General features: G+C 38.4%; 1 protein-coding gene across 1 annotated transcript in view; it reads right to left on the bottom strand.

The window, feature by feature from the left end:
* dock9b (dedicator of cytokinesis 9b) overlaps window positions 1-22,988 on the bottom strand; it is a 65,949-nt gene that overhangs the window by 18,491 nt on the left and 24,470 nt on the right. Inside the window, 29 exon segments of the mRNA XM_042512970.1 lie at window positions 1,101-1,231; window positions 1,327-1,438; window positions 1,638-1,745; window positions 2,498-2,676; window positions 3,321-3,432; window positions 3,550-3,633; window positions 3,866-4,012; window positions 4,101-4,172; window positions 5,511-5,636; window positions 5,748-5,817; window positions 6,230-6,345; window positions 6,505-6,594; window positions 7,227-7,313; window positions 8,626-8,744; window positions 9,929-10,040; window positions 10,380-10,472; window positions 11,290-11,355; window positions 13,020-13,207; window positions 13,292-13,371; window positions 13,463-13,585; window positions 14,853-14,935; window positions 15,029-15,373; window positions 16,039-16,179; window positions 16,320-16,394; window positions 18,198-18,253; window positions 18,604-18,778; window positions 18,909-19,043; window positions 20,152-20,247; window positions 21,819-21,888. Of these exon segments, the coding sequence (XP_042368904.1) occupies window positions 1,101-1,231; window positions 1,327-1,438; window positions 1,638-1,745; window positions 2,498-2,676; window positions 3,321-3,432; window positions 3,550-3,633; window positions 3,866-4,012; window positions 4,101-4,172; window positions 5,511-5,636; window positions 5,748-5,817; window positions 6,230-6,345; window positions 6,505-6,594; window positions 7,227-7,313; window positions 8,626-8,744; window positions 9,929-10,040; window positions 10,380-10,472; window positions 11,290-11,355; window positions 13,020-13,207; window positions 13,292-13,371; window positions 13,463-13,585; window positions 14,853-14,935; window positions 15,029-15,373; window positions 16,039-16,179; window positions 16,320-16,394; window positions 18,198-18,253; window positions 18,604-18,778; window positions 18,909-19,043; window positions 20,152-20,247; window positions 21,819-21,888 (3,391 nt within the window).

Genomic DNA, 22,988 nt, shown 5'->3' with positions numbered 1-22,988 from the left:
TCCAAAAGCAACAGATCTACTTTGTCACTATAAATCAGAAATTTGCTGTACAATTATAACCAAAAGTCCCTGCTGGAGAGGTCACGCAGGTCAAACTGAATACTTGAATCGGGATGTTTTCCTCCTGATTTCCCTCCAGTCTGTGGCCTGCAGCGTGTTTGTCATTATCACTGTCCCCGTCCTGCAGCGGGTCAGGCAGGGGCACTGACAGGAGGGAGAAGTCCATGGTGACCCGCTTGTTCGCACGGTTCAGGGGTGGGACTCTGTCCTCGGGGTCCAGGGGGAGAGGGGGCACGTTGACCGAGTGCCTCCTGGTAAATCTCTCCTTTTGGTGGAGTTGGGAAGTTACAGAGCAAGGGGAGGGGGAGTGGGAGCTCTGCAGGAGGAGGTGGGAGGACAGCGAGGATGTCCAGGAGTGAAGATCATGTGAAATGAAGATAAAATATTATGGGAGCGCTGTGCAAACTAACCTTAACCTTGGTGTTGTTTTTTTAAATTTGTTTACTCACTTAATTACATTGTGGCCCAGAAACTGTTGGCATTGTACATTTCTGCAGACCACGATTATGATTTATATGTTTCATTCGTATCAAAACAATGTTTTTAAAATAATATATGAGCTGACTTTATTATCTGGAGATGGAGGGGATGGTGGATGCTGTGACACCTGTCAAGCTGCAGACCGTTGTTTGAGACCAACAAACAACAAAAGCAGTTGTTTTTTTACCGAGACATTACTGTGCTTCCTGCCGGGAGAGTACATTAAAAAGCGGCTGTTTTTTATGGACAAATGCGTTGTTTTTACTGCCGGGATAGTGCCACGAAAAATGAGCACTTTAAACCAAAACAACCAAATCAAATAGTCTATGTGCATAACCCTAACCACAATTTAACCCCTGCATAGTTCAAACATGAAGTCACAATGTATTTGCTACATAATAACATACAAATGCATCTTAGGTTTGCAAAAACACACAATGCCAACATTTTTTCTGGCGACTGCTTTGCAGCTGGGGTCTCACAGATCAGGGGTTTTGTATCACAAATAAAATATTGCAAATGAAGTAGTAATCCAGCTGATTTGTCACGTATTCATCTACCTTCTCCAGGGAGTTGGTCTTATCGCTGCTCTTGTCCAGCAGGCTGTTTCCAGAGTCGGTGGAGACCAGAGAGCCTCTGGAGTCTGCGTGGTGAACTGAGCTGATGTTGGGAGTAGAGCTGTGAGGGGAGGCTGCAGGAAGAGAGAAGACAAAAAAAAAAATTGTTGCATATCAGAAGGTGGGAAAAAGTTAACATGTAGATGCATTTGCTGTGAGGCGAGTTTACCTGTTCCGGAAATGACTCCAAACACATCTTTGTGGAGAGCATTTTCGATGCAGCTCCCAGGTTTCTGAGGGGTCACCATGGAGTTGGGCACAAGAGAGTCCTCCCTGGCATTCTGCGACACAAAGCAACACAGTTAGCTGCTTTAGCTGTGCAACTACAATCACAGTAAAAGCTGAAGAAAAAATACAAATACTGTCTAAACACATTATGCTGATATTAAGTCACGTTAAAGAGAAAGCAGGTCCCGCTGGGAGAAACAGAAACACGCTGCTATTCATGATCCCACCACTAGGTGTCACTAGGTGGTTTACATTGTGGTTGCTGAGCGGAGCGGCCTCCTTAATGTCAAGTCTGTAGACGTTCTCCTGGAGCAGCCCAAACATCGGGAGGTAGAGGGTGGCCAGCCTGGCCTGCTGGCTCTGGAAGAACACAGAAAGGAGCTCATGAGCAGTGGTAGAAGTATTCAGATCCTTTATTTTTGTAATAGTACTAATACCACCCTGTGAAAATACTCTGTTACAGGTAAAATTGATTAAATAGGATTAATGTAAGTATAAAGTAAAAGTATATAATCTTAAAACTCTAAATTATTTAAAAACAAAACTACACCCCCCCCCCCAAAAAAAACACAAATAATTTTTTAAAAAATTACAAAAAAAGGAAAAAACACATTCCAAACTCAAAAATATTTTTTAAAAAATAGAAAAAACATCCAAAACTTAAAAAAAGGAAAACATTAAAAAAAAGGGAAAAATATTCTACAAAAATGAAAAAAAAGAGAATAACAATCCCCAAAGCTCAAAATAAAAATAAAAAATAGAAAAGATTCATACTTCAGAAACCAATGCAAACATCTATTACATTTTTGTAAATTAGTAAAGTAACCAAAGCTGTCAGATAAATGTAGTGAGGTAAAAAGTACAATATTTCCCATTTAAATGTGGTAGAGTAAAAGTATAAAGTAGCATGAAAATAAAATACTCAAGTGAAGTACAAGTAGCTCAAATTCATGCTTCCAGCACTGCTTACGAGTCACACAGTCAAAAGTTGTGACTCTAAATCTTTACCAAAGTAAAAGAATTCTTGGGTCATGGTGGAAAAAAAGCCGCCTCAAATGTTGACCAGGTGTGATTGAAGTACAGTAAAGTCGGTCGAGAGCTGTAGAACTCACTTTCGCAGCGTAGCGGTCGTCAAACGTGTGTTTGATCATCAGCCCCTTCAGCACCTGGATGGCGATCTGACGGATCTCTCGAAACTCCTGAAGAGCTCCGCCCACCTCCCTCAGCAGCAGCCCCACCAGGAAGTGGTTTCGACAGAAGTCGTCAGTCAGGGAATAATCCAGCTGGAGATCTGCAGCAGGTCGAAATCAGCAGAAACAATACTCAAATTAATTAATGAAGGCTGTGGTGGAATGTAGCTGAGTACATTTACTCAAGCACTGTTCCTAATTACAAATTTGAGGTACTTGTACATTACTTGAGTATTTTATTTTTATTCTACTTCATATGAGTACTGCACTAAATTTCAGAGGGAAATATTGTCCTTTTTACTTTACTAATTTTTTAGTTACTTTACAAATTAAGAGTCAGTTTATACATTTTTTTTTCTTTTTTAAATATTTTTCCTTGAGTTGCGGGGTGTTTTCCCTTTGAATATAATTTTGCTTTTTTGTTCTGGTATTTTTTCCGTTTGTGTTTTTTTGTCTTTTTCAAAGTAATTTTGAGTTTTCAGGATGTGTCTTTCAATTTTGTAAATAATTTTGAGTTATTTGAGTGTTCTAAATTTGTTTTTGTTTTATTTGCTTGTTTTTTTCTGCATTTGTTACTTTTAATACTTACTTTTACTTTTACTTAAGTAACATTTTCAATGCAGGACTTTAACTTGTAATAAGTATTTTTATAGTGTGGTATTAGTACTTTTACATAAGTAAAAGTAAGGATAGGAAGACTTTGTCCACCACGAGATAAAAGAGATGTTTAGTGTGTGTCATTTACCTTGAAACCTTTGAATTCGGCCTTTTCCAAAGGGCATGGGCAGATTCAGAGGGACGTAGTGCTCATGGTTGCAAACAACCCGCAGGAACTCGAACTTGAATTCATACAAAGTCTGTAAAGAAAAAAAAGAAAGAGAGAAAACACATTTAAGGGACGCTTTTATGACTTCAATTTAGGTTTAACTTCATGTTTAATGACTTTAATTAAACCAGTAAAGAGAGTGTTTTACCTTTGGGTCTCCAGGCATAAAGCAGTTCATGTAGTTGTTGATCTGCTTGAATACGAAGCCTCTGTCCATGAAGGTGAAGCAGCGCTGTGAAAACACATGAAATATCACACACATGACATCACAGATGCGGTGATTTCTTTTGATTTAAATTAAACAGGTTCATTGTTTTAAACAATCTGCTGAGGACGGTGCATAACTCTACAGTCCGTGGCATTCTCGTGTTTACCCTTCGCCAAAGGGCGTGTTTTTTTTTTTCCAAACTCATCTACATATCAAAGGGCGATACGGCATCACAGGCATCGGGAGGAGCGCCAACCTTGATGAAAACTGCCAGGCTGTGATTGGCATTGCGAGCCGCGTCCAAGTTGTCCTTGTATTTCTGGGTGATGTGAGGCATCAGCATATTCACCAGCGTCTCCACGGCGTGGTAGAAGGATGCTGAAAAACGCTGGTTCCTTGAGAGCTGGACAGAGAAAGTGAAATGAAATGAGGAAGGGAACGTAGGCTCGGAGGAAAGGAGTTAAAAGAGAGAAGAGTGAAACAAGACCAACCTTGACCTTCCCGCTCTCTATGAGATAATGAGCCACTGATTTCACCAGAGCTTCAAAGAAGTACCACGAATACTGCAAAACAAACACAGTCAGTGCAAGGAAAACTACTGCATTAAATATAATGTATAAAAGATTTCAGTTAACCTGTATTTAAACAGATGTCAGGCATTTTAATCCTTTCACAGGCATTGTAACCATACAGTTTACATTTTTTTTAGATTAAATTGCTCCACTTAAAGCCTGGCAAAACCCAATTTCATTTTATAAAGATGTTTTTAAATTATGTAGTTTAATAATTAGTTAAAATGTAAGTTCTATTTTTCTTATATCTAATTTTGTATTTTTGTTTCTTTTCTATCATAAATTTAAACTGATTTATTTACTGGATTCATTATTTCTATTTATTTGTATTTCTTTATTTTATGAAGTTAATTTTATTTTCAGATTTTTATTATATAAGACTGACAATTTGTTTTTGTACCATATATTTTATAATGATTTTTTTTACTCAATTAATTTTTAATTGTATCAATTTATTTTTGTTTATTTATTTTAAAATTTGATCGTATGAGGTTGCTTTTATTTTCAGATTTCTATTATATTACATTGACTTTTGCAGTTTTCAGAATGTCTATAATGTCGTATAATTTAATTTTTTATTTATTTTTTTTTTTAAATACATCATTTGATAAAGAGGCGTCTTGCTTCCTTCAGCGCATTGATACGGTTAGCAAGTGCAGTTCGGTAGAAAGAAAATAGTTCCAACATGAAACTGCTCACAGCAAGGTCTGTGGATTGTCTTGAGTAACCGGGTCATGATTCCCAGAAAGAGACGTTGCTGTTGAGTTTTTCAAATGTATGTTTTTGGTGCTTTGAGCACCACAAGCCAAGTGCAAACTAGCTCTATTATAAGAGCATCTGTATGGCTGAAAACAATCTGAACCTCACATCAAAACAATCTAGATGAATAAATAGCACGAGAGGTAAGAAATAAAATATTCATTTTTGATTTAGGTTAAACTGTCCCTTTAAGTTCCATTTTGATATCAATATTAATTTAATTACGTACTGGTTTGTATTAGAGTGATGGCCATGTGAATTTTTTTGTCAATTAAATACATTTCATATTTAGTATTTACTGTCATTTTGTATTGATTACCATGTATAAAATATGAGGAGAATTTTTGTTTTATTGGATGTATTTTTTTTCCTTTGTGCTTCTACGTTACGTTAAAAAAAAGCTGTAAAATATGGAGAATTTAAATAGAAATATTGTGGGGGGAAAAGAGTGATGGACAAAGCTAAACAAACATTTAACTCCTATAACATGGTTACATGTGTACAATCGTCTTCTCAAAGTAAACGCCTAAAATAAAGGCACTGTGACATTTAAGTAGGTAATGTTATTACCTTCAGCAGCTTGTTGCTTGTTAGGAAGTCAGTGGATGGCTTGAGAATGGCTGTCATGGCTTTAGCCAGCTCCTCGTGGACTGTTTTTACGTTGGTGGAGGAAAACGGCTCTGGCTTAAACACAAACTGAGAGCAGAGAGGGGGAGAAAACAGGCTGTAATCATTTAATTTCCACAGAAACATGCGCATTTATTTTCTGTATATCTTTAGCATGAATATCGTGAGAAAAGACTGCACCTTGATATAAGATCTCAAGTAATGTTCCAGCCCTTCTTCGTGGCACTGAGCTACAACATGAACCATCACCCTGAAGAGAATCAGAAAATAACACTGAAATATAAAGAAATAAAATAACAAAGGGGAAGTGCTATAAGGAAAAAAAAACAAAGATGGGAGTCGAATTTATTCATTCTACGGCACCAGCGCCTCATTTACTCGCTGCCTACAGAGCTTCAAAGACTCGTCACACACACACGAGACACATACATGGAGTGTGCAAACCACAGGTGAGTGTCTAATGAGAGAAAGGATTCGGGCGATTAGAGAAAAACAGGAGGAATGCGCTTTGGAATGTGAGCCGGATGAAAGTGCTGCTCTTGTGATTTTCTATGGATGGAGGTTGTTAAAAGAGACTAAAAATATTGCTGTAACACGTAGCGTTCTGCTGCTGGAAACACACATTTCACACATGTGTGTCTGAGTGTGTGTGTGTGGCTTGCCTGGTCACGTTGACAGCCACATCCTCATGTGTGGCTCTGGTTAGGACGCAGAACAGCTGGTTGAGGATGGTGGGCAGAAAATTGACCATCACATGACCCTCCATCGCGTGGAGACTCTGAATGTGAGGGGAGGAAGTGAGAAGAGATAAAAAAAGAAATGAATGAGCGCCGGCTCTGGCTGTCACACTGCCGTACGTGCTGGATTACATGATTGTATTTGATGAGGCATGAATGAAAGGGTGCGTTCTTGTGTTTTCCTTGGCGCATTGGAATACCTTCAGGTATTTCACCAGCTCCCCCTCTGAAGCTTGTTCAGACATCTCCATGATCTGACAGTGGTGGAAGAAGTTGTGCAAGTGCTGATCCTAAAGGAAACATATTTGAATACATATTTAAAGGGAATTTTGAAGTACAGTTTAAATCCAAGGACACCTGAGCAAATTGGCTTGATTTCTTTTAAAAACGTGGGAAGAAGGCAATGAGCAATGAAAGAGGAAATGGCCCAAAAATTGGCAAGAAATGACTGAAAAATGCAAGAAATTTACCTGAAAAATGTAGTTTAAAAATGTAAAAAAAACAAAACAAAAAAAATAATAATAATCCCTTAAATTCCCTAGCTTTTAAAAACATAATTATCTAAATTTACTAGTTAATTGCAAAGAAGAAGAAATTGCCCAAAAATTAGTAAGAAATTAGTAAAAAAGTACACAAAATTTTACTTTAAAATTAGTTAAAAAAGAAAAAAAAATCAAGGCAAAAAATACTTGGAAAAGGTGCTTAAAAAAGCAGTTCTTCCCAAGCTTTTTAAGTCTACTTATTTCTTGTAATTTGTGGAAAATTTCTTGCCAAACTGTTCATTGTCTTTTTTTCCCATGTTTTTGAAAGACACCGTACGAATTTTATCTTGGTTCAAAAGAGTAAATACTTGTGAAAGCGGCACAAGGAAAGTGATGTCGCTCCAGGTTTCAAAGGGTTAATGGATATAATGTGTATATACCTGAGTGTAAACTGTGGAAACAAGATGAGTTGAGACTTTGAAGAGGGGTTTTCCTCCGTCGACCCATTTGATCTCCGAGCCAGAATGCTGCGGTGACAAGAGTGACAGGAGTATCTCATTTATGAGGCATACTGTGGATAAGTGAATTTTTGGGACACGGTGTTTACATGAGCGCAGAGAAATCGGGTTATTCATATTGCCTTTAAACATCTCTCTTTCTTTCAGATGACTCCAGCTAAGAGTTAGAGTAAAGTCGTGTGACTCGAGTCCACACCTCTGGTAACAATTACTGCGCTGAATGCTACACCGTGTCAATTTCTAAGAGCACTAAGGGCATTTTTGTAAAAAAAAAAAAAAAAAAAAAAAAAAAAGCTTTTCTGTCAGGGTTCGTACGAACAGGGCTGAGTCAAATTCAAGTACTTCTTCAAGCGCTTATTTTTTATTTTCAAGGATGAAATTGTTTTTTTCATCTTTGAAAAAGATGTTGTTTATTTTCATAAACTTCGGCTTATTTACTGCAGAAATAGAGCTCAAAACTTCCATGTGAGCGTTTTGCAGGCTAGCACAACATTTTAGTGGCATCTATTTCCTGGTGTTTACTGAAGATTGACAGTCATACATCATTAGCATCCTTTGTTTAAAACCTTTATCTAATACATTTCATACAATAATTTATGATTCTGTTCTCCTCTCAGTTATATTCAAGTCCTTTTTCAAGGAGCAAGATAAAAGATGTCTGATTTTCAAGGAATTCCAGGATGTAAATTTCTGAGGGACGAATTCAAGTAAACACCTCAATCATCTTACATGAACCTGATCTTTTGAAAAAAAATGTGCGTTTATTTTTTTAAATAATTTTTTAATCTGCTCATTTTTATGATAGTGCTTCTCACACAGGGAGCGACATCTGAAATCAGCACTAAGCTTTATGAGCAAACGCCTACTTGATGAGCCACTTTTGCACATATATGAATTAAGTTTGCTCTAAACCCATTAGCCGTGCATCAAAGAAACAACACTGAGGGATCGTAATGGAGCAATGACATTGATTGTTGGCTTTAATGGATTACATCTTAATGCTGATCAGATTTCGCCTGCATTTCATGTGAAAGCCTGCCGGAGCTCCGCAACGTCCCAATCCAATCAAAGCAAACAAGATCTTTATCCACTAACCACAAATTGCATCACATCCTAAAGTGAGATATCCCATCTTTAAAACCATTTTGGCAAAGCAAAATACTTTGACCCTGCAAAACGTCTTAGCACTAACTCACTTTACTTAAACAGAATATTGCAGCAATCAGTGGCTTCGCATAAGAAGACTATGAAGAGGCTTCAGGGAATGTCAATTCCACACATGAACTTTAAAAAATGTTAATAATAATCAGATTTTTTTTACCTTGTTGAGGCCATCCTGGGAGCCGAGGTACCCGGCGGGCAGATTGGCGGCCACGGGCAGCAGCTGTTCATTCATGATGACTCTGCCGTCCCTGAGCAGAGGCAGCCATGCTGAGCCCACTGTGTGTAAAACAAGCACAGACACGCGACTGTTAAGTGGTAATACTGACATATCTGCAGCATGAAGATCAGAAATTAGAATCTCTCCACCTACAGAGGAGACTCATGAAAACGACCATGTGTAAAGTGCAACGGTGGGAAGTAAATAAGTACATTTACACAAGTACTGTACGTATGTATGAATTTCAGTTACATGTACTTGATTATTTTTTTTAAAAATGTTCATGCTACTTTATAATTTTACTGCACGTCATTTCAGAGAGAAATATTACACGTTTTACTTTGCTTACAAACACACAAGAAGGTTTTATAAAATAAGATGTTTGCAATAAATTAAATTACCAAACAGTTTATTTTTAGTTTAGTTTAATTTTAGTTTAAGAACAGCTGCAACAATTTGATGATTTATCAGTCGATTCATAGAAAATAAATTGGAAAGTATTTTAATAAACATTAGTTTTTTTTCCTTTTTTTTCTAATTGAGCATTTTTGGGGGTGTTGTTTTCAATTTTGTGAATAATTTGAGTTATTTGGATGTTTCTTCTTCTTTTTCAAAAGTAATTTTTGGGTGTTTTTCCCCTTTTAGAAGTTCTGAAGTTTTGATTTTTTTTTTTCTTTTTATTTATAAGTAATTTTTTTAAAAAATCCCTTTTTAAAAAATATATATATATTTTGAGTTTTGGTTTTTATTTTGTTTTTATTATAACTTTGAGTTTATTTTTTCTTTTTTTTTAAAAATAATTTTATATAATAATTTATTATTTTTTATAAATATCTTTCTACTTTTGGAGGTGTTTTTTTTCCATTTTATATTTTTATTTTATTTATTTATCTTTATTTAGTGGGTCTGGGGGGGTGTCTTTTTTATATAATTTAAAATTTTGGGGTATGTTTTTTTTCTACATTTGGGTACTTTTACTTTTAATACATTAAGCACATGTTCCTGATAAAACTTACCTTTACGTAAGTACCATTTTCAATGCAGGACTTTCCCAGGGTGCCATTAGTACTTTAAAGTGTGTGAATACTTCTTCCATCACTGGTTAAGTACGCCTGCATCAAACTGCTTTTGTCCATATTATGCACGCCATTCATTAACATCAATCCACCATATTGTTTTTGCTAAAACCTCCACTGGTGTTTTCATTCAGAGGGGGGACACATGACTGATAGCTGCAGCCTACCTGGAGTCTCCACCAGGTCTTTCTTCTTGCTGTTGCTGTCACAGCTAACATGATAGAAGGTGAAGAGGAGGTGATGCTTCTCATGCAGCTGAGTAGGCAGCTCTATCTTTATCTGCAGGCGAGAGAAAAACACACACATTCCCCGGGTTGGTTTCCTAATACAGAGGAGGCTTTGTTCAGGAAAATGAAAGCGAAAAAAATGCCTGCGGAGCATTTCCAGAGAGGATTCGATGTTGAATCGAAATGTGTTCAAACAATACGAGTGGAGGTGAGAGGTACCTCCTTACTTCAAAACACACTGCTTTCAAAAAAATATTACTTTGTGACTTTGAGCGTAAGCCACAGAGCGTATCAGGCTCTCTCCATTGAGGGTTTTTAGCCATTTTTAAGCACAATACAGAATGCACTGCGTGAATAAGACTGATTCTGAGTAACAGGAGCGCGGACGAACCTCATCGTAGAACTCCGGGTTCTGCTGGTGGTGCAGGACGGCTGCATACGCATGCTTCGTGAATAAAGGACCGCCGGGATGACCGTAGATGCACTGCAATAGATTCAAAAAGAAGACAATTATAAACCATGACAAAGAGTCCTGATACGTGTTTTTAAAAACACAGTCGTCACAATGTGGTTTAATGTATTAAGTGCTAGTTTCTGGTTTGGCTATAAATATTCAGTAAAAAACTAAATAAAAATGTAATTTCTTACGTATGTAAAAACAAGCAGCAACTCAGATTTAATACAAAAAATAAAAAGTACAATAAAATAAAATTAACCCCAAATTACACATATAAACAGTTGCTAAAAACCTTCAAATGTACCTTTTGAAGTAGTTTTGGTCATGCTTGTTGTTGCTGTGCGAAATAGTATGACGTCATTGTGTCAACACGAAATAAATATCGCCATTATCATGATATGAATTTTTCTAATCATATTAAAATGTTACAGGTATTATTGTGAATGATATGATGTGGCACACTCCTCGCCAGGATCATAAAGTCCAAAGCCAAGTCCTAAATGGAGACCCAAAAAATTAGGTGAACGAAATTCAGTGTCAGGACGTCTAATTCCAATGTCAAATTGAGCGGTATACTGACGGCAGATAACGTCGATATTTTGGGTTTTTTTAACCAAAATTCAACATCTCCCAAACATCTCAACTTCCAACTTCATATTGATGCATAATATCGATATTTAGTTTTTGTCAGAATGTTCTCAAAATGTGAAATTCGAAACGTTGGACATTAAAAATATTGTGGATGAAAGCAGGCGCTTCATATATGAAGGCAGCAGATTCCATTCTGGTTCCCAAAGAGCTGAAACGTTAACTGCGTTCAGGATTTTCTGATATTTAAACACACCTTCACCGGCTGGGCTTCATCCTCGTCGGAATCCTTGAATTCAATGCAGACTGCGATATTCCTCGCCTGGAGAGAGGAGACAGAAGTTAAAAACTGGAAGATTCCTGGTTCCAAAGTATCCATTTTAGCCTGGAACCATTTTTTTTTGCCAGAGACTTTCTCTACTCAGTGTCCATTTCAAATGTCCATTAGTGTCTTTACAGAGGGGGGAAATCTTTGAGGAAAAGGACTGCCAGCTGTCGTTTGAAATAAAAGAGGGCAGAGAGGCAGATGGGGGAGAGAATGGTTGGTTTCCTATATGGAGCTGACCTCGTGAAAATAGCAGCCCTGCATTCATGCATTCATGTATTAATGTATTAATGTATTAATCAGAAGCTGCTGCTCTGCGTGAGGATAATTCTATCCAGCTCTGCCGCTTGGCTGAGGCCACCTGAGGCGGCTGCCAGTTGTCTCGCAGGCTAAACAGGAACACAGTATGATGATGAGAAGAGAACGCTGGCCATGCAAAAAGCATCACCTCCCAAACAGGATAAGTCACGTGTTTAAGAATGATTGTGTGTAGAAACTCGTTTTGAATTAATCTTTTAAGTTATTCTTTTGTCTTTATTTTGTTTAATTCTATTATTATTACTATAATTTCTGTTTACGGCTTATATTCTTTGAACTGTATTGGTATCTTATTGGTATGGGTTGTTTTTCATTGTTTTTGAATCAGATCTCTTGATTATTTCGATGTTAAATGTTATCTGGTTTTGGCTCTTATAGTTATATTGGGCAGGTAGACTATGTTGGCGGGTGGGTGCGGACTACTACTGCTTTTTCCTTTCTATTCTTCTCTGTATTTGTATGTGTATATGCATATATTACACCCCTCATTTATTTTCTGTGTGTGAGGGAAGTAAGCCGACATTGTATAATATGTGCTATACAAATAAAGTTGACTTGACTATTGCCTCTGTAAGAAACGCTTCGTGCTTCTGCTTTGATTCATTTTTCAAAGCACTTTGTAAACTCTGTTGGTAAAGGTGCTAAATAAATACATAAATTAATTAAATTACTATTAATCACTGGCTGACTTCTAAAGCTGGCGATGGAAAAATGACACGTGCATTTAACAGGGGTCCCTTGACCTCTGACCTCAAGATATCTGCATAAAAATGGGTTTTGTGGGCACCCATAAATCTCCCCTTTACAGACACGCCCACTTTATGCTCATCCCATGCAGTTTTTTGCTGACTCCTAATCAAGACAATCTTTCTTTTATTATTTCAATATTTTTACTATGTAAAGCTTCTTTGAGTTGCCTGAAAAGCACTCTATAAATAGAAAGTATTATTATTATTATTATTTTTATTATTATTATTATTATTATTGTCAATATGGACCTCAAAACTGTTTTAAGTGTAAATGCAAAAAATTGGAATTTAAAACATTTAAAAATGCAATTACTCTCACTTAACTATTGAAATTTTGTAATTAATCACAATTAAAATAATAATAAAAATAATAATTTGACAGCCCTATTTTTGTGTTTCATGTAGAGGGCAAAAAAATAAAAAAGTACACAAATAAATAAAAGAATAAAAAATAACAAAAGGATAAGATCAGTGAAAAATGTCATAAAACATAAGATACAATTAAAAATTAAAAAATATTTTAAAATTCATGTAACCATCATGAGCGTGTAACCAGCAACAGAAAAGGCACAGTCAGCTACACACTGCTCTCACCTTAGCAAAGGACTTCTGCCCGTCATATTTGAGGTGTTTCGGGTACACGTAGAGGTGGTTGTTATAGATAGTGAATGGCTGAGAGCACTTGGCGATGCAGGGTACAAACTCCTCCACCTCCAGGAGAGCGCTGCCGGGCCCGTTGCCTTCAAAGTTCCTCACTGGGATGTAGGAGGAAGTGACACAGTCTGCAGGCAGGAAATGAGAGTTTAAGGTTGACGTCTGATGATCATAAATAGACAGTTAAAATGTTAAATATTTGGAGGGCTTACTGGCTACATCCGGAGCCACGCTGTCAATCGTTACGTCTAAGTTCCCTAAGAGCACAGGGAGTTTGGCCATTTTCTCCGGTCTGTTGAGAAAACACATGTAGAATTTTTTTGTTTTTTTTTAAAAAGTATCAAAACCAGTCATAGTGATTTCTTGAGCGGGGAAGAGCGTACTTTCTGAAGTCAGTCAGCAGTTTGAACATGTCCTCATCTGACAGCTTGCTGCTGTCCTGTCTGTAAAGAGCTGAAAAGCGGGAGCTTTTGTCCAAAGTTCCTGATGCATCTTTGAACACAGGCCTGCAGAGACAAAAAGACAAAAAAAATCATTGAATCTGCTGGAGAGAAAGAGAGAGAGAGGGAGAGTTTTACACTGGTGGTTTAAAGATTTGCGTCTCCCAGCAGGCCGACTTTCTTTTGACAGTTTCCGCTGAGTTTCTACGCAGCATCCTAACTCTGAATCACTGTGTGGTATTAAGGCACAAGAGAAAAAGTCCCCTTGATTTTCTTTTGTAGCGAAAAGTTTTCCCTCAACCTCAAGACATCATCAGTAATAGTATTTGGGTCCACTGGTGGCTATAAGATCAGCAGCGAGAAAGACTGCCTCTTATTTCTTGGTAGAACTCCGTCATGCTGCAGCTATATGGAGATTTATGTGTTTCAATATAATATATGTGTGAAAAAAAGACCGTCTGTGTGTCAATCTGTAAATAAAATACATATTTGTGAAGCAAAAAGGTGTGCAAATTCTACACTTGTTTGAACAAAAATTCGGCCATTTAAGGAGAGATCGTCGGCTGATGATACATTTCAAAGCAAGAACATAAACTCTCTCTGTCAATCAAGTTTGTAAAAAACTGGCTTGCTGGGTTTTTTGGGGGTTGTTTTTGGGACCATCCCCAGAGCTGCAAATATTTTTCCTTTAGCCTCCCCCAAGTGACTCTGAGAAAATGCTTGAAGTTTATTTAAATTCAAATCCAATGATAGTTTCTGGTTTTGAAGGTTCTGGATGTCATTTTGGCGATTTTTATATTTTGGCAGGCCTGCAGTTCTGAAGGCATGTTTTCTTTAAAAAATAATCCCAATAAATAAATAAATAAATAAATATCACCAAAAATATTTTAAAGAATATAAACAGCCACAAATTTTTAAAGAAAAAAACTGAAAAAACTTTTTTTGAAAATTATGCAAAATTTAAAAAAACAACCCTGCCATATAAATTTGATTTTTTTAATTCTAAAAAAATCTACACATTTTTACATTTATTTATTTATTTATTTTATTTTATTTTTTTTTAAAGAAAACAGACGTGGTGATTTTGTTTTCTACAGAGATCCAGGCTAAGCCCCTAATGCCCTAAAATTCTAGAAATGTCCAACTTTATTCTTGCAATCTGTTTTATTTCATTTCGTTTCAAGCTCTTATGTGCAGACCTTAAACTAATGACTAAGCAGAAATCTGGACCCAGTTTGGAACCACTGATCAAACATACACTTTTATATTAATATCTTTTTGAGTATGAGAGACACAGGATGCTTGATTGAGGTTTTTTGCTCTTTCTTCATACCTTGCAGCCCAAGCAAACGGCATCCTGTACTGTCCCAGTCTGCTGCAGGCTGTCTTAGCATTCTTCAGCACCTTTTGAGCCATCTACAGGGAGGCAAAAGAATATTTTTACTGATGAATGAGAGAGGAAACTGTAATTCACGGTCACATCCTGGTCGTCTCTGCTAACCTCTGTACCTTGGTGGAGTCTGAGCTCTTCATGTAGGGTTCAGTGCAGTGGGTGATCCCCCCCTGCAGGACCTTCTCAATCCTGGCCACCAGAAAGATCTCTGGGTGGGGGCACGTGACTGAGAACACCCCCTGTCTGGGATACTGGAGAGCACCCACTTGGAGCCCACTGGCCTGCCTGTGTCCAGCCAGCGGACCGTCCCCGCTGCCATTGATGTGCACGTCTTGACCACCGCTGGAGCCCGATGTCATTTGTCGCACCAAAGGGTGGTTGAGATCCACGTGGAAGTCGGCCGAGATCTTTCTGCTGTTCTGGACGTCGAAGAGGGACAGGACCACGTAAAAAGGCTCCACCTTTGGCAGGAAAGAGATGATGGAAAGTGTTGTTGTGATGGAAGTTGGAGGATTAAAAAGCAAACAGAGCGAGTAGAGGAAAGGAAAAACAAAGTAACAGTGAAAAGGACACCCTTCCTTCCTAATGCACTTCTCTTTTTCCTTCAAGTCAAAGTTTACTATTGATGTAATTCATCCTCCCTTTCATTCTTTCCGCATTGCCATTACGCAAACCCATTTATGTGTGTGTGTGTGTGTGTGTGTGTGTGTGTGTGTGTGTGTGTGGTAGAGCTAATAGCTGCGGTTTCCCAGCTAAGTGTGGAACGAGCGCTCCTTCTCCAGAGACAGAGACCTTGGAGATTGACGGCAGGAAACCAGACTCAGACTGGTGCTGCTGCACGGTGGGAGGCCCAGGCTGGTTGCCATGGTAGCGGCCATTCCCTCGTGCCAACAGCGCCAGTTTTGTCAGGGGCCAGCCAAGTGGGCCATCTGAACTGTCTGTTATCTTCTTAACTGATTTAGACCTCGCCCTGGTTTGCTGCAGGACATTTGGCGTGTTTTCGCACTTGCAAATACACGTCCACTTTATAGACGTGTGATTTTCATGTCAACTTTGATAAAAATACACAGTGCGGCCTGTAATTAACACTCTCAGTTATATCTGTTTGGTTTTTATTAAAACGTACATTAGTTGTCGGTCCCTCTTCGTTCTCTGCGACGCAGCCCTGCAGGTTGAAAGACAGGTCGTGACAGCTGACCAAGACTCTCTTCCCGAACTTCTCCTCAAACTGTCGTACGTCTGGCTCGATGCCAGAGAAGTCCAGTTTCTGTGGAGACAAGAGATGTTGTCAAAAAGCTACAAAAAAAAACTTTTTGCTCATAAAAATGAGGAATAACAGGAGGAAAAATGACCATGGTGCTGGTAAACAATTCTCATACAAAATGCACAGGGCGTTATCTTCATCACCTGAGTGTCGGGATCCAGAGTGAACAGTTTCAGGCGAGCTTCACTCCTCATTTTGGACTCAATATCTCTGGCAGTCTGTGAAAAACAAATATCCCCAAACAGCTAATTTTAGAAAAAGAAAGACAATCATGCTGTCCACATCAGAGGCCTGGGTTGGATAAAACTCTGACAGATTCTCAAACAGCACCCTTTCTACAATCAATGCGGCATTAACTTTTTTGGGCCAAACTATAAACACAGAATTTGATATATATAAAGTGCCCCTCAGAAACATTTTGAAAGTCCCCAAATAATAACATGAAATGCAGGATTATATTTGAACCATGCGCGGTCTATTTCAATACTTCCGCTCTCAGTAGCCCTCTGCGTACCTGAGTTGAACACTTAATGTGATTGAGTAATATGCTGCACTGCATCCGCTTTTCATGTTGTCTGTTGTGATCTGTAGCATTTATTGTGTGATTTTGTTTGTGTGGTTAAGTGTTGTTGGTGACCTGGGATGAAAGACAAATTTCCGAATTATTTCTGACATTAAAGTGAAATCTAATATAATCTAATACACTACAAGAAGACAGCATTAAACTGCGCTTCCCTGACAGGTGTCAGTTTAGGGGTAAAAAGCTGCTGGTTGCATGGCAACAAGTGGCATGTCATGAGTGTTGCGGGATTTACGTTCTGAGCTCCTAAGAGCACCTCTAGAGCTGAAAACAGTTGCCTGCTGCGGCTGTAAACAATGTTGCGGTTTCTAATAATGATGATGATGTTGCAGCCTGAAAATTAAAAACAATCTGCAGAAAGATGCAGAAACGATCAGTAGAGCTTTGAGTTATTGAAGAATTGGGAGATTATCATTCTGGGTTTGTCACTCCAAGTATCCCATTTTAGATTACATCTTTTTTTTTTAAACCTTTGAAATCAGAGCAATTTGGTTTGACTTTTTGCACAAACTTGGGTAAAAGGGAACGAGCAACATGACATGTTTGAAAAATAGCAAAAAAATTACCTGAAAAAAGTTTTTAAAAAAACAACAAACAAGAAAATGACCCAAAAAAAAGTGATGAAAATGAAATAGATCAAAATGAAAAGTTTTTTTGTTGTTCTGTAACTTAGTTTCAAATATATAATCAGAATAATTACAAAGATCATTTTCTGGACATTTCTCCTTATTTCTTTCTTTATTCATTTAAAAGATTTTTTGAGGTGATTTTTGCCTTTATTATGAAAAGATGGCTGAAGCGTGAAAGGGGCAGGTGGGAGTCAAACCCGTGGTCGCTGTATATGGGGCACCCGCTCCACCAGGTGACACCCCATATATTTATTTATTCATGATAGTTATCTTAAAATCCTCCCTCCTTCGTAAAAACACATTCCCAGGTCATTTTCTTGTCACATTTTACAAATTTCTCACAATTTGTGAGAAATATCTTGCCAAGTTTTGTCGTTGCCTTTTCCCCCTACGTTTTAAAAACATCAAGCCAATTCGCTCATGTTTCAATCTTTAAAAAATTGGCTTTTTAGATGCAGAAAATTACAGACTACAGCCTATAAAAGTTTGTTTTCCAACTGCCACGTTCCACATTCACACTCCTGTTCGCCACCAGTGTTGGCCTCATCTGGCCTCTGCGTTTGGAGACCATACACACTCGACCAGATGTTTGCTTGGTTAGCACCAACAGGAAACCTGGTCAGCAGGAAATACAGCTGTCTAGCAATTCCACTCAAAGCAAAAGCAGTTACACTTCAGTCTGCTTCCAAGTGAGGTCATGTGGCACCTTCAGACACCCAGAGCGCCTCTACAGTATGTGGACTAATCCATATGGTGTGGCTGATGGTGAGCATTGTTTCAGTGTTGTTGCAGATGGTAAAAAAGCAGGCTACCTGAAAGCTGTCCTGAAAACTTCCGGAGGAGAGGTCTGTTTTTCCGTGCTCCTCGTCTGTTGGAGAGATCAACAGGAGCTCTGTGAGCTGGTGTAATTATATAAAAACATAATGATGTGTCGGTCTGCCTCTCTGTGAGGAGCAAAGGAGGATTACGTAAGAAAAAAAATAATGATAATTAAGTTATTTATCAAGTACAAGCGATTCTTGTGGGGAGACGTCCTGCAGATAAATTATTCCGTGGGGTAGCAGTGAATCGAAGGAGCCTGCAGGTGTGGCGAGCATCAAAAGAGATGGAGACTAAAAAAATGCATATAAACAGCGGAAGGCAGGAGAGATAATTAAACGGCAAAGACAGACGAACGAGATGTCGAAGAAATGAAACAAAAATTGCAGAAAAATGTACCGTCGTGCAGGTCTCCGTTCCTCTTCTCCTGCATGGCCTGTTCAAAGCTGCTGTGGAGGATCTTGTTGAGGGTGCCGATCCACTCGTCCATCTCCGCCTCGCTGTCTGCAGCCAGCAGGAACGTGCTCTTGTCCTGCATCTTCAGCTCGAAGGCAAAGCGACGCACTTTGCTGTTCTGAAAAGAAACAATTGCAAACAATAATTGACTCTTAAGTTTTTATCACAGCCATTTAGAGGCTCATTTTTTGTAAAGAATGCACATATATTGTGGTTTCTGAAGGGGCCACGTGCTTGAGGTACTCTACCTGAACGACCCCCATGCACGAGTCAAGGAAGATGGTTCCTTTGGGTTCCTTTGAGGTGTTCTCGTCCTTGTAGAAGTTGAGGTTGTAGGATCCATCACCCAGCTGGGCCAGATGGAAGTACCTCCTCTTGAAGGACTAGAAAATGGAAGCAGAAAATGTTTACATCCCCAATGGCCTCTTTCTCTCTAAAAATACCAAAAGGGTGGAGATGGGGCATGGGAAAGCTCAAGGGTAAAATGACAAAGTACGACATGTTGTGGGATACGGTGAGCAAAGGCTGATTTGATTTCCACATGTGCAAAGAGAAAAAGAAGAACGGACTGGAGAAAAGCCAGGATTTTTAATGACGTCACAACGATAACATGATGCTACACTATTGTTTAAAGTGAAAAAAAAAAAGATGCTCTTTGTAACTTTAGGCTTTACTTTAAAATGACACAACACAACTTAAAGGACTACTCCAGCATTTTTAAGTGTTGTATTTTCATTATGTTGTTGTAAATCTGAGTGACAAATTTAAAAAAGAACAGCAAAAATCCAAAGCATCAGACTGCTTCTGATTGTTAGTCCCTTGTGTTTGTCAAGCTCCAAAAACACTGGATCCTACATTTCCCATGATGCAACTTGATAACATCTTTCAACAGACCCCTGCCTCTTTAATTTTTTGCCTGCTTTATACACTAAGCCACTGGATGTCCATTTAAAATTTATAAAACTTCTCCATTACTTTTCAAGGTTTTTTTATTTTTTTAAAATCGTCAACAATTTTAGAGAGAAAACTAAAACACAACATTAACCAAGATTTGTAAGTTATGAGATTTAAAAAAAGAAAAGAAAAATCTAATAAAATAAATAAATACATTTAAAAAATCATTAAAAAATGCCAATTCATTTTTGTTTGGAAGGCATGTTTTCTTTGAAAGTCAGCGGTAATATAAATACAAGATACAGTCATTTAAAGTTGTACGCCCCTCCCCTTGGTGCAAAAAGTGCTTAAAGAATGATTTGACATGTCTTGTGGGCAGACATGCAAACACAAGAAATTTTGGTGATGAACAAATAAACAAAAACAAACAAAACGTCACACATCGACACATATTAAAGTTACATCGTGAGCTAGAGAAACAAAAAACCGCCATGATTTTTCCAATCTTGAAAAAAATATTATTGTGAAATTCCATGACTTTTCCAGGTTTTCCATGACTGTGGGAAGTGTATATGTTAAAACCTGAAGCACACATACCCGCATAGTAACACTGATTGCACTGTTCATGTTGCCTTTGTACAGCCAGCCGTGTTTAGACACTCCTCCCTTCTGAGACCCCAGTGAGGCTGTGTCCTGCAGAAGGAGGTGCAACAACACACACATTAATACATGATACAATAAGAACTACATACATTTATGTGTGTATGTGGGAACAACACATGCACACTCCAACAAACACGTATTTGCGCACTTTGAGCTTAAAAACCTGCTGACTGCCCACAAGGCCAGTGGGAGGAGAGGCCTTCATTGACAGTCTGTTGAGTCCTGAAAAAGGATGCTCTTCATTAAGAATAACATTTAGATCAACGCTGCACTTCTGTAATCTCAGGGGATTTAAGCCGTGACGGTGTTCCCATCAAAGGTCACTGGCCCTCAGTTAAATCAATGCCTGCGAGGTAATTATTGGGAGATGTGCCCTTAAAATGCCTCTAATGTCATGAAGATGTCAGCTATTCTGGGAAACCGCGAGGGACTGGAACATTTAACAAAACATCCAAAGGTTGGCTCGTAATAAAGGGGTGAAATGAAATAAATGAATACAAAAGTTATGCCACGAATTAGATATAATGTGTGTGCCCTATTGCACTCGCTTGTAAACAAGTTCAGCTGAGGCAGGGTTCGGTGAGCAGCTGTGCTCCGCATGTGAGCAGAAGACAATTCTCAGAAGACCATCGGCTGAAACACTGAGAGCTAACAATCACTTCCAGGCAGACAACTGGCAAATTTATTCAAATCGCGGAAATGTGTGAAATTGCCAAATTTGTTTTTATCTGGAACTAACCGAGGCAGCCGTGGACCAGCAGCCCCAGTGTTCTGTGAAGTAAAATGACTGTTTTGGAGTCTGGTGGCTTTAAAATAAGGACTTCAGCGTCCTGCTGAAAAGGGCTTTTTGTGGTGAATACATTATATATGTTGCCTTCACTTAAAATGAGTTTTTTTAGGCAGACGTGTCTTTCGGTGGCTAAAAACTAACAAACTGAGGCAGCGTTTGCTCAGCACTGTTTCAGTTTATATGGGATGTGGGAGGTTTCCACCTGGAAACTATTGTAAAGGAGTATTTCGAACGTTTCCATGCACAGTTAAGTCGAGCTGTTGGGCCATTATATTGGACTACTGTCCTTGTCCCAGTATACTAGCATAGGGAGAATCGGTTTATTGACGATATGCCGCGTTTCAGCTAGTTGCTATTGGCGCACCTTCCGTTTGACCTATTGTCACATACTAAACAAGTTAGCGAATGGGCTGCATGTTGAACGGTGACAACATGGATAACTTTTCGGCGCTGTACATATCGTATGTAATCCAGGCTTTACTTTTGTCATGCTGAAACCTTTGTCTTGTTTTGTTTTCTTCTCGTCTTTTTCTTTTGTTTTTCACGGCTTTCTTACACAAAATTATGCTGATTGACTTCTGGGTCAAAGCCAGGCGTGAAGACGATGGAGCATGTGCAGAACAACTAACGCAGTTCAGGTCGGACTGAGGCGTATACATGAAATTTGACATAAGTCTGATTTCAGTAACATGTTTACATGTATTTTAAAAGTCTGGTTTTAGTCGGACTAACATCATGTAAATGTGCTAATCGTGATTCGGTTTATTGGAACAGACAGTGAAGAGGTGAAGTCTGGGACTGGTGGACTTACCTCATCTTTTTCCACATCTTCATCCACCTCAAACAGGTGAGCTGCCAGTTTCTCAGGTCTCAGCACCTTACTGAAGGAACAGGGAAAAGATAGCTTAGACCTAACTCACTAAGTTCAACTGTAGTTTATTTAACTCTTTGAAACCTGAGCAATTTGGTTTGAATTCTTGCAAAAAAATAGGGGGAATGTGATGAGCAACTTTACAAGACAAAGCTAAAAAAAAAAAAGGCGAGAAATTGGGAAAAGGTTCCAAGAAAAATGTGCCGTCTGGTGGCTCAGTGGGTAGATCAGGCAGAGGCTGGAGGAGGTTGTGTCCTCGCCGCAGTGGCTCCAGATTCAAATTCTGCCCTTTGCTGCATGTCGCCCCCTCTCCCTCTCCCCCTTTCTTGCTAAGCTGCCCTATAAAATAAAGGCGTACAAGCCCGAAAAAACAATCTTTTTAAAAAAGTTCCAAGAAAACTACCTGGAAATAAGCACAAAAAATGAGTAAAAGACAAGAAAATGACTTTAAAAAATGAAAAATATACATGTATACACATTTGTAAATATACAGAATTACTGTGAAAAGAGTTTTCTATTTCTTTTTCCCACATTTCCCCCCTTTTTTTAAACTAATTTTCAGCTCATTTTCTTCTAAGCTTTCACAAATTTCTTGCAAGTTGCTCACTGACTTTCTTGTCCATGTTTTTAAAAGAAATCAAACCAATTTGCCTGGGATTCAAAGGGTTAAGCAGCTGTAAAAGGCATCTGGAAGCAGAACAAGAAAACTGATGTTGATCCAGCTCTAAGAGGGTTAAGGGCACATCACCCAAGGGCTTACATGGACTGCACACTTTACAGGTTAAATGTAAAGAGCAACGGTGATTAACACACACACACACACACACACACACACACACAAACAAAAACACAAAAATGTCAATACAGCAGCAGCATTAAAGTTAAGTCAATAAAAATGATCGAACAACAGCAGTAACATAATTTGTCAGACTTGAAAGTCAGAGGAAAGATTTTAAAATCTGCTTGGCTTTTATTTGATTGGTAGCAAATGCAAAAATATCAGGACTGATGTGACGAGGTCAAACTTCTTAGATCTAGAGATCTCACAGCTGTGTTTTGGGCCAAATGATGACCCCATGTTGCTGTCATGGAAAGACCGCTGACAAAAAT

This window comes from Plectropomus leopardus, chromosome 24 (genome assembly GCF_008729295.1).
Source record: "Plectropomus leopardus isolate mb chromosome 24, YSFRI_Pleo_2.0, whole genome shotgun sequence".
Lineage (NCBI taxonomy): Eukaryota > Metazoa > Chordata > Actinopteri > Perciformes > Serranidae > Plectropomus > Plectropomus leopardus.
This window is presented reverse-complemented; position numbering and strand designations above follow the sequence as displayed.